Genomic DNA, 25,370 nt, shown 5'->3' with positions numbered 1-25,370 from the left:
CAGAATTGCGGTGTCTTGTATCCCATCACCAATAGTACATTCCATTGACATCAGTCAGGACAAGCATTATGTGACGGCCTATTTTGAACCCCTGCTTCAGTCCAGTTTCAATCCTGCTAGCTCCTAATGAGTAGGCGCTGCAAAGGTTCACCAGAGAGTTTCCTGGGATTCTCTTATGACAAGAGATTGAGTAGGCTTGGCCTCTATTTCCAAATGTTTAGAAGAATGATCTAACTGAAACATAGAAAGTGATTTTGGGTTTTAACAGTTGGATGCTGGGAAGATGTTTCCCTTGACCATACAGGGGTACAACCTCAGGAAAAGGAACACAGTTAAGCCAATCAGCCATTAAGCCTGCCTTATCATTCAAATAGATTGTGACTGATCATCTACCTTTTCTGCACTATCCCCATATGCCTTAAAGTCACCAGTCTCCAAACATCTGGTTTCTCCCTTGAATACACTCAATGATTGAATTTCCACTACCTCTCTGGGACTGGTCCATTTAGGACTGGGATGAGGAGAAATGTCTTCACTGAGGGGTTTGTGAAGCTCTGTAATTCACTGCTCCAGAAGGCTGTGGGTGTTCCATCATTGACTGTTTGCAAGACTGCGATTGATACGTTTTTGAGTACTAATAGTATGAAGAGATATGGGATAGCTTGGGAAGGTCACATTGAAGGAGAAGCCATGATCTTATAGAATACCAGGGCAGGTTTAAAGGGCTAAGTGACTAATTCCATCTCCTATTCCTTATGTCCTTGTATATGATTCATCAGCTACCATGGTGGCACAAACTGTGGATGGAAGAGACAGGGTGCCCGAGGGTCAATAATAGCCTACAAAAATCTGGCAGCTTAGTTCTTTCTGACCCAGTATTTCTCAACATTTTCTCCTGTTTGAATCAATCGGAGGCTTTCTGCAGATCAGATCTCAGCACTCTGGGATACATGGCAGGTAAATCCAGCAACTCAGGGACAAGTTCCCCAGGTAGCTGCGGCTTGGCAGTGGTTGTTCGTCAGTGGGAACGTTGCATGTAAACTTCAGATGTAAACCCAAGGCACTCTGTGACACCGTCAGAGCCCTTCAAAGGCAAACTGTGCGGACATCCCTGTCCCACTGTGGACAGCATGGTGGCTCAGTGGTTAACACTGCTGCCTCACAGTGCCAGGGACCCAGGTTCGATTCCACCCTCCAGTGACTGTCTGTATGCAGTTTCCACATTCTCTCCATGCCTATGTGGTTTCCTCCCACAGTCCAAAGATGTACAGGTCAGGGTTGATTGGCCATGCTAAGTTGCCCCACAGTGTTTAGGGATGTGCAGGCTGGGTGGGTTAGCCATGGAGAATGCAGGATTACAGGGATAGGGTAGGGGGATGGCTCTGGGTGGGATGCTCTTCGGATTGTCAGTGTGGACTCATTGGGCCAAGTGGCCTATTTCCACACTGTATGGATTCTAACACAAAATCCATCTTTTCCCATTTGGAAAGCAACAGCTTCTGACTTAACTGAAAAGGACGTAAGTTCCTTAAATCTGCAAACAGCACTTACATCTTTTATGTTGGGTGGATAGAGATGGTCAAGTGATAGGAACAAATGTCTAAAACAATCACTAGAGTATGTTACAGTGACTGACCCTGCTAAGTATTATCCCAATGTAGTCTTTTATCATCTTAAACCCACAGATTCTCCATATGTATGTATCCATGATTGGTGGAAGTGTTGGATGCTATTAATCCATTTCTGTCACTAGTTTTTTTTAAAACTGCAAGAACCTTTTTGTGAAATGGTTAATTGTTCCAGAACTCTGGAACTGCTGCTATAATCATAGCAAAAAAATGCATTGTTTTTATTAAGAAACCTAACCAACAGCCCTCATGAAAGACATTTCCAAGTTTTAGAGAATCTTACAGTACAGAGGAAGAAATTTTGGACTTTCCAGTGACAACTACAGCTTGGGAAAGCAGAAAAAAAGAGGTTCACTTGACCTTTGACCTGGACATGAATGGAAAGAATTACAGTTTAGTTGAGAAATACATTGCATTCGGTAACATCGAGGCTTGAAACTTGAAAGGATTCAGAAAAGATTTACAAGGATTTTGCCGGGATTGGAGGGTTTGAGCTATAGAGCGAGGCTGAATAGGGTGGGGCTGTTTTCCCTGGAACATCGGAGGCGGAAGGGTGACCTTATAGAGGTTTACAAAATTATGAGGGGCATGGATAGGATAAATAGACAAGGTCTTTACAATGGGGTGGAAGTATCCAAAACTAGAGGGCATAGGTTTAAGGCGAGAGAGGGAAGAGTTAAAAGGGTCCTAAGGGACAACTTTTTCATGCAGAGGGTGGTGTGTAGATGGAATGGGATGCCAGAGGAGGTGGTGGAGACTGGGACAATTACAACATTTAAAAGGCTTCTGGATGGTATATGAATAGGAAAGGTTTGGAGGGATATGGGCCAAATGCTGGCACATTTGGCTAGATTAATTCCAGATATCTGGTTGGCATGGACAAGTTGGACCGAAGGGTCTGTTACAGTGGTGTGCATCTCTATAACTTTAACAAGGTATATTTTAAGTAAAGCATCTGTCACCATGATAAAAACTCAGTGTACCTCATTATAGTAAGACCATCTCCTATTGGTTGCAGTTGGGTTGGCAGCGTATGGAGATCAGTCACATGTCTTTGCTTATGTGGTGAGAAAGATGGATTGTGAGCTAGTGATCTGATCACAAAACCTCATAAAAATCAACCCAACAGTCAGACTGAATTCAGGAGAACGAAACCATTTTCTTTCTTCTGTCTAGGCACTTGCCGAGAAGTTTGGGAAGGGATTGGCCTCTCCATCAAAAGCAGCACTAAATGCCGGGTGCAGGCTGCTGGTCAGGGAGCTGAAGGCAAACGTGAGCAGAGCGGAAGGAGTGGGTAAGATTAACAGCTAAACCACAGCAGATACTGAAGGGAAAATTTGGGTTATTGGGTACATTGTTGATGGGCTCCTGTTGTGTGCCACTGATGTCTGACCTGAGTGGGACGTAGGGAGAAAATGAGGTGGCAAATGAAGCAGACAGCATCTTGTCAAGGAAGCAAAACAAATAAAGCAGTTCCTGGAATTGATAAAGTGCCTTTCATGCCCTCAATGTATCCCAAACTGCTGCACTCCCAATTAAATGCTATTGAAGCTTGGTCGCTTGGTTTGTAGATAAAATCATTCACCATGTTGATCGACAGCAAGAATCCACGAGCAGTAGTGAGATGAGTGGTCAGTTAATCTCTTGTTCATTCAGGGGTAAACATAGACCACTTAGCTCATCATCCGCTCTTCAAATAAAATGGGGTCCATCGGAAAAGGAAAATGGGGTTTCAGTTTAACAACTGATCTGAAGGGCAGCAAGCTGGCTCAGTAGTTAGCACTGCTGTCTCACAGCACCAGGTACCCAGGTTCGATTCTACCCTCGGGTGACTGTCTGTGTGGAGTTTGCACATTCTCCTGTGTCTGTATGGGTTTCCTCTGGGTGCTCTGATTTCCTTCCACAGTCCAAAGTTGTTAGGTGGATGAACCGTGCTGAATTATCCTGAGGTGTCCAAGGATGTGCAGGCTAGATTGGTTAGACATGGGAAATGAAGGGTTACAGGGATAGGGTATGAGGGTGGGTCTGGCTGGGATGCTCTTTAGAGGGTTGGTGTGGAATCAATGGGCTGAATAGCCTGATTCTGCACTGTAGGGATTCTATGATTCTAGTACAGTGTTGCTACAGTTCAGTACTGCCAGAATACTACACTGATCTGGATCTAGAACATGGCTTGACTCTCAGTGTGGTTCCGTGGAGTCTGACTGATATTATTCTGTAATGCCGATCACTTAAGAATGTCACTGTAGATGTGGATTGCAATTACATTGCAAGCTAATGCTTTTTTTCTTCTTTTTCTTGCTGCTTACAGGAAGTGGAGAGCTGTGCTGTGTATTGGAACTTGACAGCCCCGTACAGCTTAAGAGAACAACAGCTGTTCTGCCCAAGTCTCTAAGTGCAAACTCTGAACTAAAGTGGAATGATGAGCTGATCTTGTAAGTGAGCTGAACCATTTGTTCTATCACTAAACAAAACAAAGAAACATCCAACAAGAAATCCGAGATTGCCGGTATTTCCCCACATTTAAGATGACCGCAGTGTTATTTGAGAGAGCTTTTTTACTTTTCCTTGAAGAAATTCCAATGCAACTTGGATATAGAGGAGATTCATTTCATCGCTCAGCAATCTATGAATCTGAAGTTAGCTGCTGCCATGCCGTGTAGACATTATGCCTCAGTTCCTACTTTTAGTTGAGTTGGGGAATATCCAGTCAACTGAGCTAACAGAAAGGCATATACGCGGAAGAAACCAAAACAACTGACTGTGGATTTCTAAGGGTCCAAGCAACTGGGATTTCCAGCTCGCGGTCACTTCTGGAAGGCAATTAACTGTCAGTCATCATTAGCTGATGCATTCTGTCAATTAGAGACTATTTGCTAAACAATCATCACTCTTCTCTCATATGGGTATAAATCCTATTTTCCCTGAATTTGGGTAATTCTTGTGAATTGCCCTGACAAGTGCAAGACAAAATGCTTTGGCAAATTGTTTTTTTATTATTCTGTAATACTATGCTTTTAATTAAGGTAATGGAATGTGGTTCTTTGTAGTTATTTTTGAGATGATCTGACTGGGTGCAGGACTGAATTTGATTCCTGATTCGAAAGTGCCGCAGAATAACACCATTCTGACCTTTGATACACAAGATACAGCAGGGTTGGAAATCTGAAATACAAGCAAAGAAGGCTGGAAATAATCTGCAGGTCTGGCTGTAACTGTACAGAGGGAAATAGTTGAACATTTCATGAGAATTATGATGACAATTAAACTCCTATAACAGCCCATGGGGACTGTTTGGGCAGGCAGTAGGTGGAAGAGGCAATGTAACACAAGACACTGGTGTCTGTTTATTCTTTGGTGTTCCCTGACATAGGCCCCAATAACTGCTGCCTACTGAAGGCCCAGATACCATTCCCTCTATTCTGATTTCTTTTCATTATGTTGGCATCACTACAGCAGTGAGCTGGCCAGAATATTATCAACTGAGATCCCAAACCTCAGCTTGTTTGTACATCAGTGAAAAGTGGTGACTCACTCCAACACAATGAGCACAATTTAGCAGGATTTGACCCAAATGGGGAATTGAAAGTTATTCTGGGGATTTTTGTTTTAATGCTGGAACCATTTTAATCAGCAGCTGCAAGCATTCCATGACTGCATTTACCTGGAAAATCGATGTGTCAAGGCTAAATTCCACAATATTAGAAAGAAATTTCTAATAAACAGATTAAAAATGTCATTGCACTTCGAGGTTTGGTCAAACCCTGTAGATTGTTAAGGGACTGTGCATCACCCCCTAGTGACGTCTATCTCTAGACTTTAGAGATCTTTAGAATGTCTGCGTAAGTGTTTATTTCATGGTGTGTATTCAGCTGAATAACTTCTGGCTAGAATATTAAATCGTAGCCATGAGCAGGCAAACTGCAAATCACTACTTTAAAAACCTCTGTTACTAGAAGAAACAATGTGCAACATTTCTGAACGCCGTTGAAAGCAAAATGACTCAAGGCATATCAATTTGGGGCCAATTTAATGTTTCCTGGAACTATTATTGATTCAAGCAAAAAAAAAGTCTGAACAAACCAATGTTTGTCACTTTTTGTAACCACACATATTTTAATGCATTCGGAATAGGAAAAACACTTTTTTATTTTCATCCATTTCAGCTTTTTTTCCGGATGAATAATGCGCACTGTAAGTGGATCACATCACAACAACAAATTGGACAGTTCCCATCCGTATAGATTTAGCAATGATTCCATTTTGGTCTGGAAATCACACACAGACTTCCTGCTCTGCCAACAGTTAGGGTGCAAATTCACAATCTCTTATCAGTTGTTCAGTTTTGTTCTCACCCAGACTCTGAACTGGACATGTTGACCAAGCAGAAACCTAGGGTCTTTTCAAAGAGTGAGTAGTACCCTGAAATTCTGAAAGGAATTCTGAAAATCCATTGAGAATACACCCTTCACTGCGTATACAATCTGTTACTGATCAGTCTGTGTAGGTTGACTGGATGTGATATGTGCAGAAAATGTGTTGCTGGAAAAGCGCAGCAGGTCAGGCAGCATCCAAGGAACAGGAGAATCGACGTTTCGGGCATAAGCCCTTCTTCAGGAAGAAGGGCTTCTTGATTCCTGAAGAAGGGCTTATGCCCGAAACGTCGATTCTCCTGTTCCTTGGATGCTGCCTGACCTGCTGCGCTTTTCCAGCAACACATTTTCAGCTCTGATCTCCAGCATCTGCAGCCCTCACTTTCTCCTGGATGTGATATGTGTCTGGGGATGTTGAAGAGGGGAGGTTTGAACAATTGTTTCCTTTGAGATTGAGGAGTTAGAAACGTAGAACTGTACAACACAGGTCAAGACTATTCAGCCCATTATGCCTGTGCTGACTATTTAAAAGAACCATCCTTTTTAAATTTTTTACATAGATTTTGAGTTAGCAAGTTTTGAGAAGACTTATAGCTCAGGTTGAGGTTCTTGATGTAAGTTTGTTTCCTTAGCTGGAAGGTTCATTTTCAGATGTTTCGTCACCATACCAGTTAACATCATCAGTGAGCCTCCGGTGAAACTTCACCAGATGATGATGTTACATAATATGGTGACGAAACATCTGAAAATGGACCTTCCAGCTCAGCGAGCAAGTTTACATCCATAGATTGAGAGTATTATTGTGGCTAGCATTATTGCTCATTCCTGGTTGGCTTTGTGAAGGTGGGAGTGAGTTGTTGCCTTTAACCATGGTGGTTGTTGTGGTTGAGGTATGTCCACAGTGCTGGTATTCAATTAGTCTCAACCCTCTGATCTCTCCCTATAGTGTGCAAACTTTTCCTCTCCAAGTGTTTGTCTAATTTATGTGTCAAATGTTGCTGTTGAATCTACCTCCACCATCCTCTATAGAACAAAGATTAGCGAGGAGGATAGAGCAGGATATAGATAGGCTACAGACTTGGGTGGAGACGTGGGCGATGGAATTTAATACAGGCAAATATGGGGTGATGCATTTTGGTAGCTCCAATGCAGGAAGAAAGTATACAGTAAATGGCAGAACCCTTAGAAGCATTGACATACAGAGGGATTTAGGCATGTAGGCAAATGGCATGTTTGCCTTCATCAGTCAGGGCATAGAATGTAAAAAATGGCAAGTAATGTTGCAGCACTATCGAACTTCAGTAAAATTACTTTTGGGATATTGCAATTCTGGTCGCCACAGAAGGATATAAAGGCTTTGGAGAGGGTGCGGAGAATGTTTACCAGAATGTGGCCTGTTTAGGATGGTATTAGCCATAAAGAGAGATTGGCCAAACTTGGTTTGTTTTTATTTGAACTTCAATGGCTGCAGGGAGGGAGGGGTGACCCGACAGATATAAAAAATTATGAGAGGCATGAATAGAACAGATAGTCGGAGTTTTTTCCTCAGGGTAGAAATGTCAATTGCTACAGGACATAGGTTTAAGGTAAAAGGGGATAAGTTTAAAGGAGATGTGAGAGGCAGGTTTTTTTACACAGAGGGTGGTAAGTCTCTGGAATGAAGAGATGGTGGAGGCAGATTCAATAGCAACATTCAAGAGCTAGCTTGTCAGATACTTGAATGTGCAGGATGGGTAAGGATGGCAGATTTCCCTGCCCGCTAGGCTAGACTGCGTTAAGCTGGCAGATTTCCCTGCCCGCTAGGCCAGACTGGGTAAGGATGGTAGATTTCTCTGCCCTGCAGGCCAGACTGGATAAGGATGGCAGATTTCTCTGCCTGGTAGGCCAGACTGGGTAAGGATGGCAGATTTCCCTGCTCAGTAGGCCAGACTGGGTAACAGATAGGATTTTACCACCATTGATGGTTTCATGACACCATTTCAGAGAATAGTTTCGGACTATTTGAGAATAAATTTCACCAGCTGCCAATAGTGGGCTTTGATTTTGTATTCCCAGAGTAATAACCCTTTTAAAGGGATATGTATTAGTGAGTGAGACAATTGAAAGAAATGTACACAGAGAAAAAAAACTTTAGCAGCTAAAGTGGATAAGTTAAATACAAAATGGAGAGAAAACCAAGTGGGCCTATGAAGTGAATGTACAAACATATGAATCAGGACAGGAATAGGTCACTCAGCACCTTGAATAAGATCACAGCCGATCTGATTACCCAATGTTCCTGGCTATCCCTTGCTTATTAATAATCCACTTATATCCACCTTTAAAATATTTAAAGACTCTTCTTCCCTGTCTTTTGAGAAAAAGGATTTCTAAGATGCATAGCCATCTGTGAGAAACCAAACTTCCATGTCTCTGTCATAACTGGGCAATCCATTATTTCTATACAGAGACCCTTTTAGATACCTGTGACAATAATAAATCAAATCAAAAAGAAAAAACAAAAATCAGTTCTGGAAACAGTAACCACATGAAGCTTTAATTTGGAGATGCCGGTGTTTGGGGTGTACAAAGTTAAAAATCACACAACACCAGGTTATAATCCAACAGGTTTAATTGGAAGCACACTAGATTTCAGAGAGCTGCTCCTTCATCAGATGATTGATAAAGGAGCACCTGATGAAGGAGCGTCACTCCGAAAGCTAGTGTGCTTCCAATTAAACCTGTTGGACTATAACCTGGTGTTGTGTGATTTTTAACAAGAAGGTTTGGCAGTGATGAGATTCAAATGTCAGCCGCATTAGAGTACTCGATAACAGTACACAAGTGGCCCATATGTATGTTCCAGTATTTAACATGAGCTCTAGGCTGTGCACTTAAAGCATAAAATTGTGCTTTCTCATGCAGTTAGAGAATCTAATGACCCTGACAGGAATCTACACACAGCATACGTGCACAGGTACACATGAACTTTGATAATGCAAGGCTGAACAAAAAATGTTTGACATGCTCCCACCTCAGGCTGCATCTGTGGAGAGAGAATGTTTTAGGTCTCTGATGTTTTGTCAGAATTGCAAAAGTCTGAGCTGGAGCAGTGTAATACATAATGCTATTAGTAAGATTCTGACTAAAAAGCTGTATTGTAGCATTGACAAAGAAGCCTTTGAAAGATGTGCCCATTAATATAAACAATTGGGACAGAATTAGAAACTAAAATAAGCCATCCTAAGTCTATAGATAATAATACTTGGATGTAGTTTCCTTCATGTTTAAGGTACACAGCAAAGTCCAAAGCTTGTTCCTTTTGAATGGACTTACTGCACAAGTTGATGATGCAGAACAGTACAGAGAGAGTTTGGAACTTTGTGGGTGTCTTGCTATTCTGCAGTATCAAAATCAACTAAGAGAGAGTGAGGACTGCAGATGCTGGAGATCAGAGTCGAGAGTGTGGTGTTGGAAAAGCACAGCAGGTCAGGCAGCATCCAAGGAGCAGGAGAATCAATGTTTCATTCCTGATGAAGGGCTTATGCCTGAAACGTCAACTCTCCTGCTCCTCGGATGCTGCCTGACCTGCTATGCTTTTCCAGCCCGACTATTGAGCAGTGCCACCTGGAGGCAATAGTTGTGGCAGTGACTCAGAGGAAACGGAGGTGTATATTTCGGAGGCTCACAAATTCAGAGAGCGAGTTGGTGATCTGTTATTTTCAGAGTAAAACCCATGCAAAGATGGTTATGTTACAGGCAAAAATAGAATCAGCTGGCAAAACTCAGCAGGTCTGGCAACATCTGAGGGGTGAAAGCAGAGTTAATATTTTGAGTCCAGTGACATTTCATCAGAACTGCTGGCAGCTTAGGAAATGTGATGTTTCTGCTGAAGTTGAGGTATGGGTGTGGGTGTGGGGGAGAGGTGAGTGGATAGGTGTAGATGGAGCCTGGACAGAAAGATATATGAAAGGGGTAGGGATGGGACTACTGATAGCAGGCTAGGACAGAAGAAAAGCTAAAGAAGTGGAAATGAGAGCTGAGAGTAGGAGAGAATGGGTGTGCAGTGCTGTAGGCATCCTGTGTCATGACGGGAACAGGGTGTGGAGGTGGGTACAAAACATGGAAGGATGGGATCATGCTGTAAAATTATTGAACTCAATGTTGAGTCGGAGAGGCTGCAGGGTCCCCAAGAGGAAAATGAGATTTGTTCTTTGCCCTTGTGCCCGAAACGTCGAATCTCCTGTTCCCTGGATGCTGCCAGACCTGCTGTGCTGTTCCAGCAATAAAGTTTCAACTTGTGCTGAGACTCACTGGAACACTGCAGCAGCAATGTTGGTGTAGGAGCACGGCACTGTGTTGGAGTTGCAAGGCAGGGTTGTTTTGTGGACAGACTGTAGGCGTTCTGCAAAGTTAACACACTCCACATTTCATCTCCCCAAGTGCAGAGGAGACCACAGTGTGATCAGCAAATTCAGTAGACTAGATGGAGTGAAGTGCAGGTGAATCAGTGCTTCTTCTGGAAGGTGGTTCTGGAGCCTTGGATAGTGAGGAGGGAGGAAGTAAATGGGCAGATGTTACATCTTCTGTGGTCGCATGGGAAGGTGCGGTGGGAGTGTGGGGAGGTATTGGGATTGGAGGAGTTCTCAAAGGGAATAGTCTCTGTGGAAGGCTGACAAGGGAGGAGAGGGGAATATTTGTCTGGGCATTCTGTTGGGAATGATGGAAAATAGATTAGACTCCCTATAGTGTGGAAACAGGTCATTTGGCCCAACAAGTCCACACCGACTCTGTGAAGAACAGTCCACCCAGACCCATTTTCCTCTGACCAAAGCACGTAAAGCTATGGGCAATTTAGCATGTCCAATTCACCTAATCTGCACATCTTTGGACTGTGGGAGGAAACTGAAACACCCGGAGGAAACCCACGCAGACTCTGGGAGAATGTACAAACTCCACACAGACAGTCGCCTGAGGCTGGAATCAAACCTGGGACCCTGGCCAATGCGGTTTACACTCTTTCGGTGTAGATGCTGAGGGGGAGGGGTTGGGGGCGGGGGCTTAAGTGAAGACCGGGGGACCCTATCGCTGTAGTCGGAGGCAAGAGGAGGGCTGAGGAGGAAGTGTGGGAGATGGGTCAGACCCAGCTAAGTGTCCTGTCTACCACATGGTGGGGAATCCTCGGTGAGGAAATCGGTGGACAATTCTGAAGCCCCCCCCCCGCTGCAGAAGTTGGCATCACCAAAACAGATGCGACAGAGATGGAGGAGCTGGGAGAATGGAATAGAGTCTTTACAGGAAGCAGGATGTGTAGTCAAGGTAACTGTTGGAGTCGGTGGGTTTGTAGTGGACATTGGTGACCATCCTATCCTCAGAAATGGAAACTGAGATGTCAAGGAAGGGAAGGGAAGGGAGGAGTCAGAGGTAGAGTAGTGCTGGAAAAGCACAGCAGGTCAGACCTCATTCCTGATGAAAGGCTTTTGCCCGAAACAACATCGATTTTCCTACTCCTCGGATGCTGCCTGACCTGCTGTGCTTTTCCAGCATTACTATAATCTTGACTTTAATCTCCAGCATCTGCAGTACCCACTTTCGCCCAAGTGAAGATAGGACCAGGGTAGAAATCAGGAGCGAAATTGATAAATTTTTCCAATTCCAGATGACAGACGGAAGCAGCACCGATGATGTCATTGATATACCGGAGAAAGAGTTATGGGTGGGGTCCGGAATAGGACTGGAACAATGAATGTTCCATGTACCCCACAAAGAGACAGGCTGACCTGCGGCCCATGTGGCTACCCACGGCCACCCCTCTGTCCTGAGGAAAATGAGAGGAATTAAAAGAGAAGTTGTTCAAAGTGAATTTGGATGAGTGAGGACTGGCTTGGCCAGGCCAAGGAGGGTCGGGGGTGGATGGGGATAGTTCAGTCCTTCTTACCACAAACAAGTGGAGGGCTGAGACTATCCTAACCGGGGATGGATGTGTCAAGTGATTGCACGTCCAAGAGGGAAGTGGCTGGTTTCTGCAAACTGGAAATTCTGAAACTAATATAAAGCAATAGAAGCATCATGGATGTAAATGGGGAGGGACTGGACAGGGGAGAAACATATTGAGTCCAGATAGGAAGAAACAGATTTCACAGGGCAGGAACTGGTGGTTCTCTTTCAGAGAGTTATCCATTTGCACTCGTTTTATTCTTTCTGCCTGTTTCTAATGGTTGTTTTGGTATTGAGAGTTCTCACCATTAATCTCTTCATCTCTCTGTTCTTTTCTAGTGAGCTGGGGGCAAGAAGCAAAGAGATGAAGGTGAAAATCATGGAGAAGTTGGAGCAAAGTGAGAGTAAGTGTTCGCTTGGAACTCAATCTCATTAACAACAAGCTTCAAAATGACCAGAGGCCTTGTGTTCAATTGGTCAAATAGGGAAGGAAACAAGAAGAGCAATATTGCATTTATATGGTGACGTTCAGAGACCTAAAGATGTCCCAAAAATAAACGTCACTAAATATTTGAAACACCGCATCAGCATGTTTGTACAGTGAGCTCCTATAAACTGTAATGTGATGGTGAACAGTGAGTGTACTTCTAGTACGATTACTCAAGGGTTCAAAATTGAGAAGTGAGAACTTGTCCACTGTTTTTTAAATTTTTAAATTAAAATGAGAACTTTAACTTTCAGTGGAGTAAGCAGACAGTGCTTCTTATCTAGAAGCTGGCCCCTACAGCACAGTGCCCCCTCAGTACTGCACTGGCCGGTCAGGTATCCCCTACAGTACAGTGCCCCCTCAGTACTGCACTGGCCTGTCAGGTATCCACTACAGCACATTGCCCCCTCAGTACTGCACTGGTCTGTCAGGTATCCCCTACAGCACAGTGCCCCCTCAGTACTGCACTGACCTGTCAGGTATCCCCTACAGCACAGTGCCCCTCAGTACAGCACTGGCCTGTCAGGTATCCCCTACAGCACAGTGCCCCCTCAGTACTGCACTGGCCTGTCAGGTATCCCCTACAGCACAGTGCCCCTCAGTACTGCACTGGCCGGTCAGGTATCCCCTACAGCACAGTGCCCCTCAGTACTGCACTGGCCTGTCAGGTATCCCCTACAGCACAGTGCCCCCTCAGTACTGCACTGACCTGTCAGGTATCCCCTACAGCACAGTGCCCCCTCAGTACTGCACTGGCCTGTCAGGTATCCCCTACAGCACAGTGCCCCTCAGTACTGCACTGGCCGGTCAGGTATCCCCTACAGCACAGTGCCCCTCAGTACTGCACTGGCCTATCAGGTATCCCCTACAGCACAGTGCCCCCTCAGTATTGCACTGGCCTGTCAGGTATCCCCTACAGCACAGTGCCCCCTCAGTACTGCACTGGCCTGTCAGGTATCCCCTACAGCACAGTGCCCCCTCAGTACTGCACTGGCCTGTCAGGTATCCCCTACAGCACAGTGTCCCCTCAGTAATGTACTGACCTGTCAGGTATCCCCTACAGCACAGTGCCCCCTCAGTACCGCACTGGTCTGTCAGGTATCCCCTACAGCACAGTGCCCCCTCAGTATTGCACTGGCCTGTCAGGTATCCCCTACAGCACAGTGCCCCTCAGTACTGCACTGGCCTGTCAGGTATCCCCTACAGCACAGTGCCCCCTCAGTACTGCATTGGTCTGTCAGGTATCCCCTACAGCACAGTGCCCCTCAGTACTGCACTGGCCTGTCGGGTATCCCCTACAGCACAGTGCCCCCTCAGTACTGCACTGGCCTGTCAGGTATCCCCTACAGCACAGTGCCCCCTCAGTACTGCACTGACCTGTCAGGTATCCCCTACAGCACAGTGCCCCCTCAGTACTCCACTGACCTGTCAGGTATCCCCTACAGCACAGTGCCCCCTCAGTACTGCACTGGCCTGTCAGGTTTAATTTTGTGATCAAGCGTTTGGAGTAGAATTGCAACCCCAACATCCTGACTCAGTTTAAAACTTCACAATCCGACAGCTTCCAAAGCACTGAATGTAGACAAGATTAAGGTGACGAGTTTTCTGTATAATTCATTTCTTTTGTCTGTGTTCATCCCTCTCCCTTAAATATATATCATTGAGGGACACTCAACCCAAAGACCCCAATCCCAATTTTGCTAGGCACCCTGGTCAGTGCTGCCTATTCATCGAACACGTGTAGCAATCCAGACTGGACCAAACTTCTGTTTGGCTCATTATTGAACTGTTGGTGTTGCTTAAGTAGCCCTTAGTCAGGAAAAGAGACTAATTTACAAGAGTTGAGTCTTAACTTTTTTTACTGGTGGTTATGGTCGTAATGAGAGGGGAGCACATGCCTTTCTTTTCTTGAGCAACTGAGAAAATTATAACACACTCTTTGTCCTTTAACGATACAATAAGACCATGAAAAATTCTGCTGTGACAAATCAAATAATAATTCTAATGCTGCACAAGGGATGCCTTCAATTTCAGTAAGGCGTTCGACAAGGTTCCACATGGGAGACTAGTTAGCAAGGTTAGATCACAAGGACAACTTGCCTGTGGTTACAGAACTGGCTTGAAGTTAGGAGACAAGGAGTAGTGGTGAAGGGTTGCTTTTCAGACTGGTGGCCTGTGACCAGTGGTGTGCCACCAGTCGGTGCTGGGTCCACTGCTTATTGTCAGTTGTATAAATAGTTTGGATGTGAACATAGGAGGTATGGTTAGTAAGTTTGCAGATGACACCAAAATTGGAGGTGCAGTGGAAAGCAAGGAAGGTTACCTCAGAGTACAACGGGAATTTGATCAGATGGGTCAGTGGGCAAGGAGTGGCAGCTGGACTTGAATTTAGATAAATGTGAGTTGCTGCAGTTTGGAAACGCAAATCAGGGCAGGACTTATACACTTAATGGTAAGATCCTGGGGAGTGTTGCTGAAAAAAGAGACCTTGGAGTGCAGGTTCATAGCTCCTTGAAAGTGGAGTCTCAGGTAGATAGGATAGTGAAGAAGGCATTTGGCATGCTTTCCTTTATCCATCAGTGCATTGAATGTAGGAGTTGGGAAATCATGTTGCGGCTGTACAGGACGTTGGTTAGACCACTTTTGGAATACTGCGTGCAATTCTGGTCTCCCTGCTATTTGTGAAACTTTTAAATTTGTTTTGATCACTTTCAACAATGTTGCCAGAATTGAAGGGTTTGAGCTACAGGGAGAGGCTGAACAGGCTGGGGCTGTTTTTCCTGGAGTGTTGGAGGCTGAGGGGTGACCTTATAGAGGTTTATAAAATTATGAGGGGCATGGATAGGGTAAATAGACAAGGTCTTTTCCAATCTAGAGGGGATAGTTTTAAGGTGAAAGGGGAAAGATTTAAAAGGGACCTAAGGAGCAAAGTTTTCATGCAGAGGGTGGGGCGAGTATGGAATGAGGCTGGTACAATTACAACATTTAAAAGGTATCTGTGTGGGTATATGAATAGGAAAAGTTCAGAAGGATATGGGTCAAATGCTGGCAAATGGGACTAGATTAATTTAGAATATCTGGTCAGCATGGAAGAGTTGAACCAAAGGGTCTGTTTTGGTGCTGTACATCTTTATAACTCTATAAAGAAACATCTTACTATGGTTTCAACTTAACATGAAGTTGCAAGAGAGGACAAGGTTTTAAGACATTCTGTTACTTCCTGTGATGATGTATACTGTCTGAGAATCATACCACATACAGTGAGACCTAACAAAATGTACTATAAAAATCTCCAGGAATTCCAATGTCACAAAAAGTGCTGAAGCTGGTTGTGCAATGGCTTCATGGGTTGATAGACTGTGTCTCAGTTGGGTCATCATGGAGTGTGTGAGGACCTGTTTGTGCACTGTACCCAGTGATGGGTGAATAGATGATATAGACCAGTATAAGAAGCAATCACAGACCCTGTTCATTCTTTTGCAGACATGGTATTAGGGCAGAGTGTGATCCCACTGGATTTATCGCGGAGATCCCCTTCTGGATGTCATAACTTTCCATTAACAGCCACTCCGAAGATGTCAAATACTCTGACTGGATCAGTGTCACTGGAGGTAACCCACCAGTCTTGCCAAACGCTTCTTTTACTTTTATTAAGCCCTTTGCTGGTTCCATTTTGTTGTCTCTGCCTTTTGGTCTCCCTCCTTTAATCAGAAACTGTTAGGTACCTCAGAAGGATGTAGTGGCGCACTCAAACTGAAAAATCCTCTCTGTTCAATTTTGATGTAAATGTGCAAATAGCTCATGTTGCAGGCCACAAATATTGAACAGGTGCATCTGGCTCAAAATAGTATCTCTGGCCATCCGGACGAACCAACCCAACCAACCTGTGGCACAGCATTTCAACTCCCCCTCCCACTCCAGACTGTTGACCTCTCCGCCTCCATCCTACTCCGACCTATCACCCACACGTTGACCTCTTTCCACCTATCACATTTCCAACTCCCCTCCTCCAAGTCCCTCCTCCCTACCTTTTATCTTCTCCTGCTGAACACTCTCTGCTCATTCCTGAGGAAGGGCCTGTGCCCGAAACGTCGAATCTCCTGTTCCCTGGATGCTGCCTGACCTGCTGTGCTGTTCCAGCAATAAAGTTTCAACCTGGCTCAAAATAGTGACAAGGAAAGTACATTCAACCTAAACAACTTACAGACTTTAGCTAGTGAGTGATTAAGCCAGCGGGTTTTGAGAAGATTTGTAGCTCAGGTTGAGCTTCTGGATGTAGGTTTGCTCGCTGAGCTGACGTTTGTCACTATGGTAGGTAACATCTTCAGTGAGCCTTCAGATGAAGCACTACTGATGTTTCCTGCTTTCTATTTATATGTTTGGGTTTCTTTGGATTGGTGATGTCATTTCCTGTGGTGATGTCATTTCCTATTTTTCTCAGCGGGTGGTAAATGGGGTCCAAGTCTTCAGTTTGGAATCCATCTGGCCCACTTTACCACTCTGGTGCAGCCTCACCGCCTCCTGCACTTCCTGAGTTGTCAAGGGGGCACTCAAAAAGGACACCTGCTCACTGGAGATGTTACCGAGTATGGTGATGAAATGTCTGAAAATGAACCTTCCAGCTCAGCGAGCAAACCTGCATCCAGTAATTAAGCCACCCAATTCTAGGTTTAATCTCCTATTATGTGCAGAGCTCTGTTTTGAACCTTCTTATCATTGAATTGTTTGATATCGAGGCAAGAGTAGGGTAAAGTTCAATGGAGCCCAGTAGCAGAGAGTGTCTTTATATAATAACATTCTGGAACCAGTATAAAGTACTGGTTGAGCCACAACTGGAGTACTGTGTGCAATTGTGGTCACCACTCGAGGAAAGATGTGTTTGCATTAGAGACAATGCAGAGGGATTTACAAAGATACTGCCTGGATTGGAGGAACTGAGTTACTTGGAAAGATTAGATAGGCTGGGGTTTATTTGTTTGAAGCAGCAAAGGCTAAGACAGAACCTGTGTAAGATTATGAGGGATATAGAGATGGTGGATACGAAGGCACTTTTTCCATTAGTAGAGAGACCACTAAGCAGTGGAGTTGGATTTAAGGTAAGAACGAGAAGGGAAAGAGGAGAGTTGAAGGGTTTTTTTTCACTCTAGTGGGAGACTGAAACAGTTGAGTCAGAACTTTAATAACATTTAGATATTCACTTGTATTGCAACAGCCTTCAGGGCGGTAGATTCAATAAACTGAAAAGTGGGGTTAGTGCAGTCAGAACTTTGTTAACTGGTGCAGATTTGATGGGCTGAATGGCCTCCTTCTGCAAATGTAATTGAATCTGTCACACAACCTGGAGACACTGGTCCATTTGCTGTGGCAGCCAGTGAATATCAAGTAAGTAAGTGAGGAGTAAAACATTTATATCACTAATGGGAGGTGGTGACAGAATTACTGGGTTGTTGTAAAAATCCATCTAGTTACCTGTGTCCTTTAAAGAAGGAAATCTTCTGTTAAACCCAGTCTGGCCCACATCTCACTCCAGACCCACAAACAATGGTGGCTCACTGGTTAGCACTGCTGCCTCACAGCATCAGGGACCCGGGTTCAATTCCAGCCTCGGACGCCTGTTTGTGTGGAGTTTGCACATTCTCCCCGTGTCTGCGTGGGTGTCCGCTGGGTGCTCCGGTTTCCTCCCACAGAACAAAGATGTTCAGATTAGGTGGCTTTACCATGCTAAATTGCCCATTGTATACAGAGATATCTGGGTTGTCTATGGGAAATACAGAGTTCCAGGGGTAGAGTAGGGGGGTGATTCTAGCTGGGATGCTCTTTGGAGAGTCGGTGTGGATCTGTTGGACTGAATGGTCTATAGAGATTCTCTTCTATGATCAACATAGAGCCTCATAACTGCTCTGTGAAGTGGCCTAGCAAATTACTGAATTGTATTTAAAATCATGATTTGGAGATGCCAGTGTTGGACTGGGATGTACAAAGTTAAAAATCACAACACCAGGTTATAGTTCAACAGGTTTATTTGGAAGCACTAGCTTTCAGAGCGCTGCTTCTTTATCAGGTGGTTGTGGAGTATGGGATCGTAAGACACAGAATTTATAGCAAACAATTAATGTGATGGAACTGAATTTATATATTGAAATTATAAATATCCCTTTAGTGATATAATGTTTTACTCCTCACTTATTGTTCATTATATACTTGCTGGATTGTTTGTTAAGTCTCTCATCTTTTAGAATGAGCATGTTGGTTTCAGGCATAGGTTTAGGGTGAGAGGGGAAAGATATAAAAGAGACCTAAGGGACAACTTTTTCACACAGAGGGTGGTACGTGTATGGAATGAGCTGCCAGAGGATGTGGTAGAGGCTGGTACAACTGCAACATTTAAGAGACATTTGGATGGGTATATGAATAGGAAGGGTTTGGAGGGATATGGGCTGGGTGCAGGCAGGTGGGACTAGATTAGGTTGGGATATCTGGTCAGCATGGATGGGTTGGACTGAAGGGTCTGTTTCCATGTTGTACTTCTCTATGACTCTATGTAAATCGCAGAACATTTTTAAAGTAAACTTTAACAATGGTGTCATGTCAGCCCAGATAATGCATTGAAGTTGTGAGGTGCCCTGTGTCAGACTGATTCTAATCCAAAAAATGGATTTACAGAATCTTAAATGGATTCACGAAGTTTTTGAGCAAAATAAAATGTAATTCTGCAAGTACAAATTCACTCCACAAACTTTGTATGTGGGTGTGTGTATGGGGTGGGGCGGGGTTATGAGTGTCTATAAGAGAGTGTGTGAGAGTATAAAGGGGTATAAGTCTGTGAGAGGATGCGTGTGAGTGTGGGAGTGTACTTGTATGTGTGATCATATGAGAGAGAGCTTGTGTATGAGAGGGTCTGCGTGAGTATATGGGTCTGCAGGAGTGTGTGTCTGTGCCTGTCTGTCTGCGAGTGTGTGTACACAGACACACAAACACTTCTATGCACACACGCGCGCGCATGCACACATACTCTTACAGATCCATAGACTCTCACAGTTGCTCTCTCATACACAAGCTCTCTCTTATACGCTGTCACAAACTTCCACCCTCTCACCCACACATGCTCTCACAGACACTCATAACATCCTTCTCCCCCCCCCCCCCCCCCACACACACACACACACAAACGTTTGTGGGGTGAATTTGTACTTGCAGAATTGCATTTGATTTTGCTCAAAACTGCATGAATCCATGTAAGATTCTGTAAAGCTGTTTTTTTTTTTAGTTTCGAATCAGTCTGAACATTGTGGCACACACCGTCTCACACAGGGCACCTCACACCTTCAATGCATTATCTGGGCTGACATGACACCAATTATTAAAGTTCACTTGAGAATGTAACTTTAAAAAAAGTTTTGTGATTTACATATGAAAGAACTGAAACCAACATGTTCATTCTAAAAGATGGGAGACCTAACAAATAATCCAGGTCTTTTTCAATATATAATTTCAGTTACATCACACTGTAAACTTTTGCAAAAATTCTGTGTCTTATGATCTTATATTCCACAACCACCTGATGAAGGAGCAGCGCTCTGAAAGCTAGTGCTTCCAAATAAACCTGTTGGACTATAACCTGGTGTTGTAAAGCCCATCCTTCAAAGGGCAATCAGAGTTGGGCAATAAATGCTAAGATAGCCAACAAATCCTTTTTTTTTAATTGGCTAGTGAGCAGGATAGCAAAGATCGATGGCTGTGGAAACGTGATGAGTGGAGGGAATTTGCAGTTAGAAATATATAGTAATAAAACAATGGATTTTTTTTTTGCAGTTGAGATATATAGAACCTGCAGATTCTAAGACAGTCCAGTCACTGGTTCCTGCACGAACAGTCACCCCTACAAAAAAGATTGAAATGGACCGAACCATAATGCCCGATGGCACCATAGTGACAACGGTAACGACCATCCAATCCCGGCCCAAGGTCGATGGAAAGATAGGTAAGGTTCCAATTTCTATTTGTGCTGACAATGGTGATGGCTGTTCCATTTATGGATTGGAGGGTTCAGTTCTAGTTGTCTTTGGAAACAATTAAGAAAAGAGTCTGTTTTAAAAACTGCAGATTATAAGGAAGGCCACAGTGTCCGTGCACTGGTCCAATTGTGCAAGAGTTCATTTTTCTTTGATTCATGTTTTTAACCATAATTCACAACATGCAGGCCATTGACAGCTTTACCTTGTCATTGTTAAGGGCTATAGGTAGAAAATAGGAGATGATGGTCTATTGATAATATCCTATTAATCCAAGTGTGGCTCAGTGGTTAGCACTGCTGCCTCACAGCACCAGGGACCCGGGTTCGATGCCACCCTCAGGTGACTGTCCGTGTGGAGTTTGCACATTCTCCCTGTGTCTGCGTGGGTTTCCTCTAAGTGCTCGGGTTTCCTCCTACTGTCCAAAGATATGTGGGTTAGGTGGATTGGCATTGCTAAACTGCTCCATGGTGTCCAGGAATATGCAGGTGGATTAGCCCTGGGGAATGTGGGGATAGGGTGGGGAAGGGTGCTCTTTGGAGGGTTGGTACAGACTCGATGGGCTGAATGGCTTCTTTCTGCATTATGGGATATTGAACAACTCACCTGAAACACCTTCATCAACATTTCAGTCGAATTAAAAATGTCAGCACCTCTTGAATCACCATTTTTACAAGCCCAAATTTGTTAACTTTTCTTCAAACTTCATATTACAAGATTTGATCTCTGTGCAATTTAGGGCCAGACCTGTCTGATTTTCCTTAGTGTCTCCAATGGTGTAGTGGAAGAAGGGCTTATGATTCTGTTTGCAGTTCCCATAGCTGCTAACAGAAGTCAGGACCAGAATTGGCTATGAGACATGCCCAGGTTTAACACTGGCAACAAAGGTTCATCCAGGTGGAATGGTCACTTAGGTTAAATATTGGACAATGGACAACGGGTGTAAATATGGATTGTGTCTTTCATCCTGGAAGTATGGTGGGACAATAGCCTCTTTAACATTGTAACATAGAAAAGGGGCATCACCAGGGGCATAGATAGGAAGAATGTACATTGTCTTTTTTTTCCCCAGAATGGGGAACTGAAAACTAGATGGCATAGGTTTAATATGAGAGGGGAAAGACTTAAGAAGGACCTGAGGGGGCAACTTTTTAATGTAGAGAGCAGTGTGTACAGGGGAACCTTGATTATCCGAAGGACACGGGCAGGGAGTATTTCATTCAGTTAATCGAATTCTGGATAATTGAATGCTGGATAACATAGTTTAGCCAAGCATCGGGACCTTGTGATCTTGCCGGATAATCTGATGATCTGATAATCGAATGCTGGATAGTCGAGGTTCCTCTGTATACAGAATGGGCTGCCAGTGAAAGTGGTTGAGGCAGTTGCAATAGCAACGTTTAAAAAAACATTTGGATAGGTACATGGATGGGAAGGGCAATTGGAACTAGCTCAGTGGGCACCTTGGTCAATAAGGACCAGTTTGGGTTGAAGGGCTTGTTTCTATGCTGTATTACTCTATGACTCTAAAATCAGAGCAGACGTAGGTCATTTAGCAGGACCATTGCTGATCATCCAATTCACTACCCTGTTCCCACTTTCACCCCTCCCCTATGATCCCTTTAGCCCGAAGAATTGTATCTAACTCCTTCTTGAAAATATTTGCTGTTTGACCTCAACCACTTTCTGAAGCAGAGAATTCCACAGGCTCACCGCTCTCTGGATGAAGAAATTTCTCCTCATCTCATTTGTAAATGAGCTACCCCAAATCCTCAAATGATGACCCTTGGTTCTGAACTCCTTGGTCATCTAGATCATCCATCATGTGTTTACCCAATCTAGCCCTAGATCACTTCTTGCCCTCCTTAAGTGCCCATGATTTCAGTGAATTCAATAGAAATCTTTTCTACACGAAGAGTGATTAGAATGTGGACTTTGCCACTGTAAGGAATAGTTTAGGGGAATAACTTCAGTTGGTTTAAGGGAAGCTAGATACATACATGAACAGGAAAGGCAAAGAGGATTATACTGATTGGGTGGAATAAAATAAAGGAGTGAGAATTCTCATGTGGTGCAGTCGACCTGATGCTGTTTCTGTGCTGCATATACTGTGTAATTACACATAACGCACTTAATTTATTGTCCTAGCTAGGTATCATCATGGTTCATAGTGCCCATGGCTGTCACCACTTCGTTGAGCTCAAACACAGCTATAGTAACATATTTAGAGTCTCTCTATTGTCATTCTATAACCAATTACACCTATCCACCCACAGATTCTCCGACACGGTCACCTTCCAAGGTGGAAGTAACAGACAAGAGGTCCATCAAGATGGAAGATAGTTCTGTCAATGTGTCTCCCAGTAATGGTAGGTTCACACGATATTTGAAGTGTTTTGTCTAGTTGTGCTCAGAGATAATGAGGGATATTAAACCTTCTGCCCCTTTAGAGAATTTGCTGGGCATTTAAACTGTTCTTAATATTTTAAGATAGTTCCTTTTGAACACAAAACTGAGGAGAGGGCCCCTCAAGCCAGCTGTGCCTTTCAATAAGGTCATGGTTAATCAGATCTGTCAAATCAATTCTGTTGAATCACTGTCTGTCCTCCATGAAGCTTGTACTTGGCCTTGAATGACCTAACTGTACTCCCATTATCTCCTTGAATGGTGGAGCAGACTCGATGGGCTGAATGGTGTGCTTGTGTTCCTACATCTTGTGATTTTATGTTCAAAAAATTCCTTAAGTGTTAGGCTCAGCATTTGTTGACCCAGATTTTTTTACATGATGTTTTAAAGATCCAGTAATGCTATTTTGTTCCAAAAGCCTTTAACTTCATAGAACATCATATCACCACTCTGCGCTCTCTGGCAATGGAATGTTAGAAGCAGCCTGTTTTTTTCCAATTGCTACTGAATCCAACTCATGTATTCACTGTGAGGAAGTGATCAGGAGTGGTTCCTGACTTAATTGTTGCACTGCACTGGGTCCACTGAGCATTGTCAAGACAGCTGTAAAGAACTATAATCCTGGTTAAGTCAGCCACGGTTCCACTCCTAGTTGTTATTCACTGATGGCCAGTGAGTGAAAATTGGGTAGGAATGAGCTGAAGCTAACCAGTGGTTAGCACTGCTGCCTCTCAACACCACAGACCTGGGTTCGATTCCACCCTCGGGTGTCTGTCTGTGTGGAGTTTGCACATTCTCCCCGAGTCTGCGTTGGTTTCCTCCAAGTGCTCCGGTTTCCGTCCATGGTCCAGAATTAGCCATGATAAAATACAAGAATGGAGTGAGGGTGTGGCAAAAACAGAAATTGCTGGAAGAACTCAGCAGGTCAGGCAGAGATCAGAATTGACGTTTCGGGTTCAGTGACCGTTCTTCAGAAGTTCAGCAAGGGTATAGGGCTGGGTTGGAGAATGGATGCAGACTCGAGGGTCAAATGGCCTCTTTCTGTACTGTCTGAATTCTGTGATGCTCACAGCTGGCATTTGTTATCAAGTCCTTCACATAAAAAAGATGACATGATGGAGGGTCACCAGTGCCCAGGGCACTGTACGCAAACATGGAGCCAACACCTAGTGGAGAAGAAAGTGGCTGGTAAAATTGTCAGAGGAAATATATGTATAATTATAAATGAATGGATAGTCAGTAATCGTCAGTTTGGCACAATCATGTGGAATAATATGTCATAGAGTAACTCTGATTGTTTACAGAGGTCAGAGACTTTCTTTCAGAATACCTTTGTTCCGAATTGGTTAGAGTTTTCTATCGTTTTGCCATTTCTTGGTGGAGTGGGAGAATCTGTATTGTACATCACAACTTTATGGGACAGGCTATAATATTGTAGCCTGATTGACTGGCCATACTAAATTGCCCATAGTGTCCCAGTATGTGCAGGCTAGGTGGTTTAGCCATGGGAAATGTGGCGTTATGGGGATAGGATAAGGTATTAGGTTTGGGTAGTCTGCTGTTTGGTGGGTCAGTATGGACTCAATGGGCTGAATCCACACTGTAGGGATTCTACGATTCTCTTACCCTCTGTCACCCTTTCTACACCTTCCTTCACTCTCTGTGCCCCTCTGTTTCTTCCTGGTGCTGTCTTTCTTTTTCTCTTTCTTTTTTTTCCACTTTTTCTCTTTCTCTCTTTCTTTATCTCTCTCTCGTTTTCTCTCTCTCTTTTATTTCTCTCTTTTCTCTCTCCCTCGCTCTCTCTCTCTCTCGGTCAGTGTGCCTCATGCTAATCATCTTGTTTGTTTGTGTGGTAAGCAGCGGATAATCACCTGGCCAATGGTTTGGATCCTGTGGTACAGACGGCAATCCGGCAGCTGACAGAATCCGCCAACAAGCCCAGCAAAAGGACTCCAACGAAACGCAGCACCCTGATTATATCAGGCATCTCTAAGGTAACGTTCTGTCTTTCGCAGTTTGCTGCAAATACTTCACTCTGATTCCTACAGCTCCCTGGGGCTTCCCTTCCAATGTTGCTCCTGTACCCATTAGGGAGTGACTGAGAGTGGGCTACGACTTAGGGACAAAGACTTGAAAGGAATTTGGATTTTGCATTTTAATCAACAATCTATCTCCTAACTGATTAAAGGATTCAACAAGGGCAACTAGTTTTTAAAGTTGCTAACATTTTGTTTCTTAATACTGTGTCTTATACCTCGCTATCACTCCACGCCTGAGGAAGGAGCTGAGCTCAGAAACCTTGCAATTTCAAGCAAACCTGCTGGACTAAACCTGGTGTTGTTTGATTTTTGACTTTGTCCTCCCCGGTCCAACTCCGGCATCTCCACCTCATATAAATTAGGGAGCAGTAATTTAATCAGCCAATTAGGTAGGAAGAAATACAGCAACGAACAGTGAAAGTGAAATTCAAATGACCAACGTAAATCACAAAATCAAATTAGTGGCAGAAGCTTACTGGTGGAATATAGTTTCTTTGATAATATGTTCC

The 25,370-nt window shown here is 44.0% G+C and overlaps 1 protein-coding gene across 2 annotated transcripts in view; it reads left to right on the top strand.

The window, feature by feature from the left end:
* The window catches only part of c2cd2l (c2cd2 like), a 154,230-nt gene that overhangs the window by 119,253 nt on the left and 9,607 nt on the right, over window positions 1-25,370 (top strand). The window contains exons 6-12 of one of the 2 annotated variants that reach the window (XM_043676586.1): window positions 2,805-2,922; window positions 3,940-4,063; window positions 12,257-12,321; window positions 15,888-16,015; window positions 20,217-20,385; window positions 22,693-22,785; window positions 24,680-24,816. In XM_043676586.1, coding sequence (XP_043532521.1) covers window positions 2,805-2,922; window positions 3,940-4,063; window positions 12,257-12,321; window positions 15,888-16,015; window positions 20,217-20,385; window positions 22,693-22,785; window positions 24,680-24,816 — 834 coding nt within the window. The remainder of the gene's footprint in view (window positions 1-2,804; window positions 2,923-3,939; window positions 4,064-12,256; window positions 12,322-15,887; window positions 16,016-20,216; window positions 20,386-22,692; window positions 22,786-24,679; window positions 24,817-25,370) is intronic. The other variant, XM_043676587.1, reaches the window with a different exon arrangement.

The sequence above is a fragment of the Chiloscyllium plagiosum genome, chromosome 35 (genome assembly GCF_004010195.1).
Source record: "Chiloscyllium plagiosum isolate BGI_BamShark_2017 chromosome 35, ASM401019v2, whole genome shotgun sequence".
Taxonomy (NCBI): Eukaryota; Metazoa; Chordata; class Chondrichthyes; order Orectolobiformes; family Hemiscylliidae; genus Chiloscyllium; species Chiloscyllium plagiosum.
This window is presented reverse-complemented; position numbering and strand designations above follow the sequence as displayed.